Source organism: Planococcus citri, chromosome 4 (genome assembly GCF_950023065.1).
Source record: "Planococcus citri chromosome 4, ihPlaCitr1.1, whole genome shotgun sequence".
Classification (NCBI taxonomy): domain Eukaryota; kingdom Metazoa; phylum Arthropoda; class Insecta; order Hemiptera; family Pseudococcidae; genus Planococcus; species Planococcus citri.
Window position 1 is genome coordinate 1,282,150 of NC_088680.1, and position 12,708 is coordinate 1,294,857.

The 12,708-nt window shown below is 34.5% G+C and overlaps 4 protein-coding genes across 4 annotated transcripts; 2 read left to right on the forward strand and 2 right to left on the reverse strand.

Moving 5' to 3' along the window:
* Positions 1-79: 79 nt before the first annotated feature.
* On the reverse strand, positions 80-3,300 carry LOC135843225 (striatin-interacting protein 1 homolog). The gene is made up of 2 exons (XM_065361036.1): positions 568-3,300; positions 80-494 (listed from the first exon to the last, which is right to left on the reverse strand). Exon 1 carries the CDS (start codon positions 3,111-3,113, stop codon positions 570-572), a length of 2,544 nt encoding a protein of 847 aa, XP_065217108.1. The 5' UTR covers positions 3,114-3,300; the 3' UTR covers positions 80-494; positions 568-569.
* Positions 3,301-3,601: 301 nt separating this feature from the next.
* LOC135843226 (proline-, glutamic acid- and leucine-rich protein 1-like) lies at positions 3,602-7,080 on the forward strand. Its single transcript, XM_065361037.1, has 12 exons — positions 3,602-3,836; positions 3,908-4,112; positions 4,189-4,301; positions 4,376-4,447; positions 4,518-4,739; positions 4,818-4,960; positions 5,052-5,237; positions 5,325-5,435; positions 5,585-5,729; positions 5,823-6,008; positions 6,086-6,298; positions 6,365-7,080. Exons 1-12 carry the CDS (start codon positions 3,723-3,725, stop codon positions 6,956-6,958), a joined length of 2,304 nt encoding a protein of 767 aa, XP_065217109.1. The 5' UTR covers positions 3,602-3,722; the 3' UTR covers positions 6,959-7,080.
* A 345-nt stretch (positions 7,081-7,425) lies between these two features.
* On the forward strand, positions 7,426-8,538 carry Trmt112 (tRNA methyltransferase subunit 11-2). Its single transcript, XM_065361058.1, has 4 exons — positions 7,426-7,663; positions 7,733-7,834; positions 7,921-8,013; positions 8,091-8,538. Exons 1-4 carry the CDS (start codon positions 7,586-7,588, stop codon positions 8,190-8,192), a joined length of 375 nt encoding a protein of 124 aa, XP_065217130.1. The 5' UTR covers positions 7,426-7,585; the 3' UTR covers positions 8,193-8,538.
* LOC135843237 (uncharacterized) lies at positions 8,474-11,999 on the reverse strand. The gene is made up of 10 exons (XM_065361053.1): positions 11,777-11,999; positions 11,603-11,684; positions 11,433-11,526; positions 11,113-11,363; positions 10,818-11,039; positions 9,712-9,974; positions 9,487-9,643; positions 9,278-9,409; positions 9,072-9,209; positions 8,474-8,984 (listed from the first exon to the last, which is right to left on the reverse strand). Exons 2-10 carry the CDS (start codon positions 11,674-11,676, stop codon positions 8,783-8,785), a joined length of 1,533 nt encoding a protein of 510 aa, XP_065217125.1. The 5' UTR covers positions 11,677-11,684; positions 11,777-11,999; the 3' UTR covers positions 8,474-8,782.
* Between the last annotated feature and the right edge of the window lie 709 nt (positions 12,000-12,708).

Here is a 12,708-nt window from a genome sequence, read left to right on the forward strand (position 1 = left end):
GGAATTATTCCGAATCAGTTTCGTTGTGATATTATTAGAAATTTTAATGATGCGCAGATTTTTGAATAAAATAATTGAGAATAAAAATCAACTTTTATTCTTTGAACGTGGTCTTCTGTCAAGCCAAAAAAACATGATACACACTTATAATCACAATGCAATAGTAGTAATAGTACATAAAGGTTCTAAAAAAACGTAAATTTCAAAAACGGATTTTTCAATAAACAAAAAATAAAATCAATTATAAATATAAAAAATAAGTACTCGCATTTATGGCATATTTAAAACAATAACGTAATTCTAAAATTTCACGTCTTTATCGAAATATATAATTACTCAAAGTGAATTAAAAATTTTCACGATAGAATTATTTACAAAGGTCATAAATTATTGATTACACCAAAAAAATTGATAAGTAACGATGATGCTTTATGATGAATCGAAAACTGAAAGTCTAGTTTCTGAATAAACATCTTCAGTAAAAATAATTGGATCTGGGGAAAAAACAACACAATTGTAATAAATCAGGGGAAAAAAACATTCGAAAAAAGTTTAGATATTTTGTACCTTTATAAAGAATCCTGGTTAAGTAATTCGTCCCAATTGATGGTTTTGTCGAATACTTCTTGCTGAACCCATAGATAATAATGTTTTTTGAATTCTTCAGTCAAATCAACGTCAGTGGATAAAACGCTGGTAATATCGACATCGACGGGAAAGAAATCCGGGTCGTCGTTTTGAGAAAAATATCTTCTGTTGTTGAATTTGTCAACGGCTGATCTGAGAGCGCACTCTTCGGCTTGAAAATCCCAAGGTCTGGCATCGATATCGTTTCCATAGGCCCAATCATCGTTCAAACGATGGCGTACTTTTTGATAAATAGCACTCATTGTTTTCATATTTGATTTTCTCCACTGTCTTCCTAGGTACTTGGTTTGCATTTTTAATAACTTCAAGATATACAGCTGCATCATAGGGTGTCTAACTTTCAGTGTACGTTTTAAAATAGGAGCTGATTTAAATACGACTAGCATCATTATACGAGAATGTTTCCATTTGGTGACTTTATTCAAAACTCTGAGTAGATTGATGCAAGAGAATACGTTTCTCCAGCTGCACTGTTGATTGTCTCCGATTTCCAAACTCTCGGAAGTAAGTTCTGGTTGATCACCGATTACACAAGACGGAAAATCTAATATCGGTATGACGTTTTTCGCGCCAACGTACGCGCTGATGTTTTGATTGAAGAATTTCAAAATCAGCGGTATACAGTTTGCGAAAACGAGATATTGCGACAGGAACTCGAATTGATAAACGTGGTTAAGTTTGAAATGTTTTAGCAACAATAGTAAAATACCGGAGACAGCTTTCACGATGATTTCTTTGTGTCTGTTGACATCGGTACCCAATTTCATAGATTGTAAAACAGTCATGGGCATTTCTTCGGGCAGCACATCGGCCATTATGTTGATGGAATCGGTTTTCGTTTTAGATGTAGGAGCCGCAGCGAGAAGAACTTTCAAAAGGGCGATAATGTTTTGTTGCATGTTTGGTAGCATAGCTTGGTATAAAATTTCGGCAGGTGTATTGGGTATATTTTCTTCCTTTTGCGAGATGGGATATTTGCAAATGTTTTCTTCCCTTTCCATTTGTATATCGCTCAATGATACGTAGACATATCTTCGAAGTACTTTCACGCCTTCGTGAATCGGTTGAGGAAGCCCGATCAAGGTTTCTTTATCGTCAGACAGAGTAAACCCAACGAATTTTAATCGAACGTGATCTAGAAAAACGTCTAGATCTTTTTGTCGAATTTTCGGTACCCACGGAAGACCTTTATGTTGAGGTAAAGAAGGCGCTTTTTCTATACTTTTCGGTCGCGTTGGAGGTTCTTCCGGTAATGTGATGGCTGCTTCGCTGACGCTGGTCTCGTTATTGTTACTTTTATCGTTGAAATTATCGGATTCGTTGGAGTTTGCATTATTATTATTATTAGCGGCGTTACCGTTGTTTTCGTTATTAGCGTTGTTTTTGTTGACTTCGTCGTCGTAATCTTCTTCGTCCATCATCGGACCTTCGTAATCCATGTTGAGAGATTCGTCCAACGAACTCTGTTTAATTAAACTTCTCCTGAGTTGACGATTGGTACGTTTTTGATTCTGAGTCTCGATACCATCAGCACCGCCGGAAGGAGGCGATGAGGCACGCATCGTTTTCACAATTTCAATGGTGTCTTCTTCGAATAATTCTAATCCGGATTGCTTTCTTTTCTCCGCTTTCATAGTTTTTAAACTTTCCGAGCCACCCAAAGAGAACAACAGCAGCTTCCATATCAATAGTAAGACTTTTTTGATTGGATAATGAGGAGCGCTACCACCGCAGAAACGAGTAACCATGCTGAATAATTTAACCGATAGTAATTCGTCTTCAATTGGATTCGAAATTACGTTATGGCATTCTTCTTTGATCGCTAAATTCTCGTGACCTTCGTCATTCTCTATACTTCTAATAATTTCGATAAAGATGTATAATATGCTTAATAGCACTCTCAATTCAGTCGAATCGTTTATATTGACTGATACTTTACGTTGAATAGCTACAGAACAAATATCAGCCTCAGAATAGAAAAGCTCTACGAAAGCGTTGAAAACTCCGTGTTTATACAACAGTATCACGTTTTCTTTAGCTTGTATCTGTTGTTCGATATCAGACTGACATTCGACCCAGCATCCTTGCAAAAGGTACAAAAAACACCGGGCACATTTCAATCTTACGTTCTTGTCTAACACATCCAATTGATCGAGAAGCGTCACGATTACGTTACTTTTTTCCGAATAAGTCAGCAGTCTCCAACATGGTTTCAGTTTCAACATTTCCATGTAGTCTTCGAAAGCTTTAACGTTCAACTGGAATTCTGGTTGTTCTGTGTAGCTGTAAAGTTCGGCTACCTCATTGGCAAGCGTATCGTTGTCTGAGTAGATGAAATCCAAGTCCGGATATTCATGGTTTTCTTGATCTGAATCCAACGTTTGACGTGAAAAGAAGTCTTTAAGTTTGGTACATTTTATATCGTTACGATACCCAACGGCATCAGTGAAGTTGTACTCGTTCATGGTGTCCACACTTTGGAAATACACGATGGTGTCAAATTAATAGAAGTCAACAGTCATGTTTGTAGAATCACGTACATCGTTTCAAATTGAAAGAATTAAGTCAACTTGTCGTGAATTATAGCGAAACACATTAGCTTTTTTCAAATTTATCCCTTATCTATTCATTATTTTTGAAAAAAAAAAAAAAATAGAAAAAAAATATTATTTTGATTTTGAATCATGGTTGCCAGCTCGTTAGTGAGAAAAAAGTTGGGAAAATCAATGAAAATAAAAGGATTAGGAAAATTAATTCAACTATAAAAAGACCGTCAAATAGAAAGCACATCATTTTTATTTGTTTAAAATAAGATTGAAAAAATATAATTAAATTAAATTACTCAAATGTCTGAATTAATTTGTCAAAAATTGAAAATTTTGTAAAATGATTGTTCAACAGTGTTGTTATAATACCAGAAAAACTTCTCTCGTTTTTTCTTTTATTTTTTTTTAAAGGCACGTGTTTGATAAGATCCTTTTCATCTTTTTCCATTTTCGGCATTTTCTTTAATTCATCTTTCGTTAGGAATAATGCATTAATTATTAATTTCGAAATTACATAAATTCAAGAATATGGAAAACAGCTTGACGGTGCTTCACTCTTTACTGAAAGATAAAGACGTGAATACTCAGTGTTTCAATAATGGACTAGCCTTCGTTGAGGAAAGTCAGCTTCTGAATTTCACTGTAAGTATTTCGTGATCCATTTTATATTATGCTCTTTTCCGAAGTTTGTTCTGGACTTGATTTCTTGACAGGAAAATGCTAACGTACAAGAAATCGTATCGCTGATTAATGCCGCTTTACATAATCCATTGGGTGACCGGTTACGAGCTCTGCAAGTTTTAGGAAAGTGTTCAAAACAATGTTCAGACGATGTATTCACATCGAATGCTATTTTATGGATGCAGCATTGCACTCAATGGTCTCCTCAGACAATAAATGTAGAATTGAAGATTCTCAGTGAGTGTATAGTTTTTCAAGTAGTTTAGTTTATTATTGACGTTTGAAAGTCTCTAATCTGTCCATTTTTTTGCAGATAATTTGATAATCAGATCTTTTGGTAATCCAGATTTAAAGAAGCAGATAAACTCAGTTATGATACCAAGAATCACCGAACGTTTGAGTAATTGCTCCAGTGCTGCTAAAAGTGTAAGCCTTTTTTGAGTTTTGATATTTATTTAGCAAATGTTATCCAGTTGCTCATTAGTGATGTTTTACTACAGACAGTGGTACTGAAGTTGGTCTGTTTGCAATCTCTTCTCGATGGGTATTCGTCTTCGTGCAGTCAATATCGGGTGAGTTTCTTCTTACCTCTATTATGTCTAATTTCCGCTTGTCTTTCTAAACAGTGAAATGTTTTTTCAGACTCAGCTTTATAAACATATCGTTTTCACTTTGAAGAACTATTGCGAATATGATGAGATCGTTTCTGCAGCCGCTCGTTGTTTGATGTTACTTCATTCTTGTGGCAGTGCTGGCCAGCAAGGGATAAATTACAAGGAACGATGGACCTCTCAATTTAACGCTTGTATCTCAACATATCACAAATTACTGGATCAATTTTATGGAGATATTGAACAAATGAAGGTAGGTGAATTAAACTACTTCTGTTATTTGAGTTTTTATTGCTACGAACTGCGATGCTGACAATTTGTAATGTTGCAGATTGATTCGGAAAAACTGAACGAGACTGCTTTTGATGACTTTTTGGAAATGAAAGCAGATTACCAAGTGAATCCAACGATGAGATACTTTGGTTTAAGCAGAAGTTGCAATGTTTTGACCAGTATGATGCAGTCTATGCTTTTGTAAGAGTTATTTGAATGATCATCAAAGCGCAAAAATACTATGCTGGATTTTGATTTTGTGTTTTGTATTTCATTTTTTTTATTTTTGCAGAGGAAAGTTTCCTGTTGGAAAAACTTTCAATATTAGAAATACGATGAATTTAATATGCAGAATTCTATCCGTCACCTATGTTACCCTGCAAGATGAAAGTTTAACTAATGATATTATTGCTCTGGGAGCTAATTTACCTTTTTTGCATCTATGTGCATTTGAATTATTGCAAGCTGTGATAATTTGGTTAGTTTTGAGTGGTTTTTTTGATCATTTTTATGTGTTTTTAGTTGTGCTCGTAATAAATTTATTTTATTATTTCTTGTTGTGCAGTGCGAAGAGGAATCTAATCGTGCATAGTACATTGATATGTAAATTATGCATTCAATCGTTGAAGTGGATTTCTAACATTGCTCGAGCTAATGAAACTATTGAACCATTTAGGTGAGTATTTTTTTTTCATATGTTTATGGAATGTGAATATTCATATATAATTTAATTTCATTTTCATTTTTTTTGCCAGGATTTTGTTTTAAATTTTAAAATGTTTGAATTGGTATCCTAAAATTATAAATTTTATTGATATGTTGTAGGGATGTAAAGAGAAAAGCGTACTCCACATTAAGCACTTGGTTATCAATTGCTGAATCTTGCAGTTCAATAGAAGTTTTTGCCGATGAATTAGTTCCTCTGCTGATTCCAAGTATCGAACATCGTAAACAAAGTGTAACTCTTCTGGTGAGTATTATTTTTTGCCATTTTTTTTCTTATTCTGTGTACATTCAAATAGGTAATAAATTAATAATTAATTTTCTCCATTTTTTTTTTCAGATTGATCCACAAAAAAAGAAAGGCAAACGTAAACGCAGCCAGTTCAGCAGCGAAATTAGTTTGAACGCCGAAGCATCCAACTCATCATGTGAAGTCTCCGACGAAGGTATATGTTGCTTGGCGCATAATACTTTGCAATTGATGTTACGTAACGCCTCTGTATTCATCAAATGGGAGCATCACAAGGTACTTTTACCGTTCGTATTTAAAGTTCTATTGATGTTAAATTTAATTTTTTGATTTTCGTGTATCTTTACTTATAGACTATGCAGACTGTGATCGTCAACTTGTTGCTGGATATACAGAAATGCAGCACGGAACAAGAATACCCATCGATGTACTCGAACGCTAAATGTCGTCTGATGCTTTATGGAAGCTTACTGAGCATTTTGACAGAACCTCATTCAAAATGGTTTGCTCCTACGTCATATGCTGTGAATATATTCAACGCCGGACTCAACGATCCTCAAATTTCAGTAAGTGTTTCTCAATCTTGTATGTTCCTCTGAATTACAAATCTAATGACGTTTTTTGCTTTGCAGATTTCAACGTTCTGTAGATTTGCTGTAACTCAAATTGAAGCGATAAACCATCCAAAAGCTCCCAGTTTATTATTCTGTAACGAAACTACACGAAATAATAAACCATCAGCTGATGTGGAACGTTTACTAGCTGTGACTGCCTCCATCGAAACACCAGCATCTCACGCTCCGGAGAGAGTAGCCGAAGTGTTGAAATCTTGTGACCAAACCAACAACGTTACCAATTCCAATCAGAACATCGTTCACGATATTTCTTCGGTTGAAAACGATCACGTCCGGGTTAATAATTCCGCTAAATTCCACATCAGTCTTGTTACACCTGTAGAGAAGCCGTTGTTGGATAAAGAGCGGAGCGATTCACCTTCGCCTAAGAAATTGAAAATGGATCAAACACTGTTTAGTAATTCAGTCTCGGAGAAAAAACATCAGCAAGATTCTAGTTTCAAAAAGGAATCAGTTGAAACTACCATTTCGAATGCTTCGAATGTAAATGAGTCTTCGATCAAAGATGATTCGAAGATCCGAAGTTCTTTGTGGCCTGATGAAGACGGTGATGTTGATTTAATGCTGAAGGATTTTGTTGATGATATATGAAGTGTGTGTCTTGCCTACTTTTTAATATGAGTTGTTGTACTTGGAAAGTGGTCTTAAAAGTTGAAATGTTTTTATTGCATTTTATGTGATGATTAATTATATTGTTGATGGACTATGGAGTAGTTGGATTGGAATTCTTTTTGATTTGTGAATGAATGAAATTACCTGGGTATTAATTTTGCACGTCTTTTGCAGTTCGAATTACGATTACGAACAATCGTAGATCTTTTTTGACGTTATACATTTTGATCGAAGTGATCGACTGATCCGATCGAGTCGAACAAACAAAACAAAATACAGAAATCAGAAAAACCCGTCGGAAAGGGAAAACCCCAAAATTCATTGAAAATGAGAAATTTCAGAAAAACCGGTTTCGTTTCAGTTTCGGGTAGTTTCTGAGGATCGTCATCAACAGGAAGCCAAAAAAAACATTTGGCAACACTACGTCACTGCCTTATCAACGAGGAATGAAAATTCCGTGAAAATTCTGAAAATTTTGAGATTTGGGGTGTTTTTTGTTTTTCCATCAATCGTAGAACGTAAAATTTGAGATCTTTCAGCGTTTTTTCACTCGTTGAATGGGCTGGAATACTTGTATTATGTGATGTTGATTTCTTATTAATAATCATGAAACTCTTGACTCATAATATGTTAACATCTCGTTGTTTGAAAGGAGTCGTCACCGGCTATCCTTTAGGATTAGTGGTAATTATTCAGTTTTCTCAACTTATAATTACTCTTTAAACGTGTAATATTGACGAATCTTCGTTTCAGGCAAAAGAGATTAAAGTTCAGCCCTCGGATTTCAATAAAGACTTTATCGTGAGGGTCATACCCAAGTTAGATTGGAATGTGTTCTGGACAACTGCTAAACAGGTATGCTCATCTCTTACATCATGTTTTGCTCATTTGCAATAATATTCGACTTTTATTTCTACAACACGATATGTTACGTGTTTCAGATCGGATACGAAGGTAATTTAACCGAGCAATTGATAGAAAATTTTGAAAGCAATGAAGATTTTTTGCGAGATGTACACCATGCGCTTGTTGAAGTAAATATCTATCCCTTAGAATACTTGCGAATTTATTGCGAAACTTGACTGATCAACGTTCATGAACAATGTTTTAGGTTGATATATACGAAGGTTCATTAATATGTCCTGAAACTAATAGAAAATTTCAAATCAACGAAGGCATTCCAAATATGTTGGTAAAAGAAGACGAAGTGTGAGTCTGTTTTCAGTACAGATTCTTATCCTCCGATTGAAAGTGAATCTTCATTGAAACTCTTTGTTATGTTACATCGTATTTTCATAGTGCTATATGTATAGAAAGAACAATTGCTTCTGTAAATCGTTTATTATGAAAAGTTTGACTGTTTTAACTAAAAATGTTACACAATGATCGACTTCATAGAGGGAAAACATTTCTAAATAGAAAAAAAGTGCTTTATACTGCTGTAAAACTAAATGAAACGATAAATTAATTTCGACATGATCTAATAGTTTTGTAAAATAGTTCGTGAATTATGTAATTGTGTTTCGCTAATACCATCTGAATAGAAATTCTAAACTTAAGTATTAATTATCTTATTTCAAACGTAGATTACGTTAAAATTTATGAACAATTGATGAATCACATGCATTTTCGATACTCGCAAACGAAACTAACGTTCAGGAATTAACAAAATGAAAACACCTAATGTGAACACAATAATTCTAAATTAGAAGAGCATCGATCGGAAAAGTCTCAAATTCTTAAATGACTAGAATAAAAAATAAAAAACCGTCTACAAAGTAAAATAATTGAATTCGATAACACTTAAAATATTGCACATTGTCCGTCAGAAATGTCCTTAGTGGAAGGTTGAGATTCGGCAGTTTTGTAGTTTTTTTTCGTCGAAACTTTCGGCCCATTGGATAAATTCGGATTAGGACCTTTGGCGATACAACGAGATCCCAATAAAGATTTATTCGGCCCTTTGGGCAGTATTTTAGCGCAAAGTTTGATCCCCGTCTTACTTCTGCAAATTCAAAGATAATTAGATACAGGCTAGATTGCTGACCGAATGAATAGAAAGGACGCACATCTAAAAAAAAAAAGTACTCACTTGGCAAAATAATTCTGTGTCGGAGTACTCGTTACAGTAGGAGTTTTCGGCGTAGGAAGCAATTTGGATAGAGTTTCTGGTCGATTTTGTGAACCATTATCATCGCTTGTCAGCAATGGCTCGGTTCGTTCGATGGAACTAGAATTGAAATAAAGTAAAAATGCAATTCGCAATGCATTACTCTGTTGAATTACTCGGTTACGTACCCCGGTGTAGCGGTAGTTTTATCTCCCAACGAATCAGGGGAAACCTTTTCCCATATACCACTGTCTCTGAACGACTTATCTTCAATTTTACTGCCATCAGTATCATCTGTTATTTGTTTTTCTCCCTCTTTTCTGTAAAAAAAAAAAGTTCGAAAAATGTAAAATCATTTTTCTAGTTAAAAACAAGTACCATATTCGCGATAACTGACATAATTAAATCACAATTTTCATTCAATGACTTTTTTTCTTCGGACGTCGCATTTAAAAATTGTTCGGCGCGGTCTTCGTCGTAATCAGCCGTCTCTAGAGCTAAGATGATAATTCGTTCAGCGATTTTAGGAAATTTTTCCTCCAGCTTCTTCTTGACTGCGCAAAATATACGTTTATCAATACGAATCTAAACTGAAAACATACTAATTACAAAAAATACCTACTGATGGCTTTCTCTTCTAGGGTTCTGAATTTTGGAGTCGAATCGTGCAACGAAATGAAAATGCTGTCATTTTTCAAATCTTTCTCACTAGAATACGATTCTTCTTCATTTTTCTTGATGCTCTGCTTGAGTGGTATACTATCTTTTTTCAAAAATCCCATCGTCATCAGCGTTTCGGATGCTTTATGAACATTATTCTCAGAACTACACAACGTATCGAGCAGCACAGTTTCATCCACGACAGGAAACATGCCTTTGAGATACCTATTGAACACACGAGTTGAATTATGTACTCAAGAAATCACTAGTACAGATTGGCTGTACTAAAACAAAAAAATGATTTTTTTTAGTAGATTGATAATGAAAAATATTTTCAGAAATTTTGACAAATAATTATTCAGGTATGGGTTATTTCTTTTAACTCGTGATATCGCCAATCTGCAAGGGTAGTTTGTGAGTTAAAAATTCTGTGAAAAGCGAATTACTTACTAACGAAGAACCAAATGGGTAGATATTGAAAAATACATCTAACAATCTCAACAACAAAAATTTCATCACTGATATTTGCTAATGTAATTCGAATATGAAAGCTACGGCAAGCATACATGGTAAAACATCAATCCAACCGAAGCTGAACTCAAAAAAAAAATTGATAAATTAAAATAAGGAAAATGAAAAAAAAATGAAAACTCTAACGAAACTACATACGGAACAATTTATGTCATCCTGGAAAAATCTTCCAACATGCATTTTCTGTACGTCCTGGAAAAAATAATACACTGTAATATTACATAACGAAGCGGTTTGGCAAATTAAAATAACAAAAAAAAGCGAGCCATACGTTGAAAATAATTTCTCAAACGCTATTCAACGAAAAAACATATTTTTCAGCTATTATGAAAACACATCAGGAAACTTCACTCAATCGTAATACTACCAATGAAATACAAATACGGGTACACCGATGAAAATTCTAAAAGAATAAAAATCAACACAGCTTCAATATAGGGCAAACACATAGCTGCGAACGCATTAGAACGCCGAAATTACGCTAATTATATGTATAAGCACACTACTTCAAACTAATAATATTTAGAAAATAAAAACCTCAGTTTCATTTTGGGAGAAGAATGAGGAGTTCTTCTAGGTGAGAGATTACGAAAAGCTGACGAAAATGAGAATCGTCCAGGGCTTCCTGGAGCCGACGGCGTAATCTGAGCGATTACATGGCGTGCAGCTGACAAAGGAGATGAATAGGGTCCAGGAGTGGTAAGAGGATGTTTTTCCACTTGCAATGCGCTCACCACCACAGCTTCTCGATAATGATATCTGTGGTAAAAAACGAAGTAAATTTTATAGTTTATTTTCCAACGATGTGGTCGTAAAAATATCGCATACGTACTTGTGTAATAGAGCTTTAATATGCGTTTCACCGACTGTTGGAAATAATGCTTTAATTTTGGCTACCGAAGTTTCCAGTGTAGGATATTCGTGCGGTTTTTGAGCTAAGTAATGAATCGCATTTGAGCCCATTAATGGACTATACGAACGGCCCATTATAGGACTGGGACGACCGCTGCTAAAATTTGCATCTTGATGAACATGATAGAAAGGCTGAGGAGAAAAACTTCTAATCGGGGAGCTCTGATGACTCTAGGGGTAAAAATACAGTTTTTAGATACAAATATTCTGTAACAGTATGAATTTCACTGATCAGCTCACCGAAAAAGCGAGTGATTCCCCAGCTTGTAATTTTTTATACTTGATTCTCGGATCTTCTAGACTGGTGTGTTTGGTGAAATGGTTGATGTAGTACCTAAAAATTAGAATAGTAAAATTGGTGGTTGCGCTGGAATTTTGAAAGAAAAATAGCTGAGAAAAAACTTGTTTACCTTTTGCCGGTTTTAAAATCATACTTCGCATCCCATCCCGGAGGTAGAGATAAGTTTTCAGAAATGTCCGACATGATATTTACTAGAAAATGTTAACAAACAGTCAATAACCTGGATTCACACTTAAATATGAAATAAATTACAAAATATAAAAAATAAATTATTAGAATTTACCACAATAATAAAGTCGATATGAGGATAAGTGAGTATAAACATTTAAGCAAATTCAGCTCTCGTGCTTAAAATTTCGAACTGTAAACAAACATCTTCAATTTCAAAATCAAAACTCCAAGCTTAGAAAGCTAGAAAAGATGTAAAGCATTTTATGAAAACTTGAAAAGCTTTTAGCCTTTGAAAGTTCAGAAAGTTCATTTGATGAAACAGTGTTGTCCGTTTTTTTTTTGATATTTTTTAGCTTTAAGGGGATATTCTCAATACACCAAATTTTCTCATTGCATAACCAAAATGCCTTATTTTACATTAGTCTTATGGAACAAACTTTGATATAATTATTCAGAGCCGCGGATGAACGGAATGGGCTCAAATTTGAAATATATATTTTTCAAGACATTTTGAACAATCCTATGCATGCGTTTGTCGATACGTTAAATAGTTTTCGAAAAAATACAGTTTTAAAAATGTTGGATTTTTCACCAAAAAGTCCCAAATTTCATTAAACCGTATTTTTTCGAAAACTATTCAACGTATCGACAAATGCATGCATAGGATTGTTCGAAATGTCTTGAAAAGCATATATTTCAAATTTGAGCCCATTCCGTGCATCCGCGGCTCTGAATAATTATATTTACGTTTGGCAGGCAAACCGATATACTACAGGGTGGCTAGAAATATCGGGTACCCCTAAGAAAGTTTTTCATTAAAAATATAGGTTGGCAACGTGAAATAGATGCATATGATTAGTGGAATGTTATCTCTCCAGTCCAACAACCAATCATGTGTTATCATTATTATCATTCACTGTGACCAACCCAAGTATTTAGTTAGAAAACTTTTTTAGGGGTACCCGATATTTCTGGCCACCCTGTACCATGTATTGAGAATATCCCCTTAATTTCTTTCTCCAGTAAAGCTCACACTGCGTCACG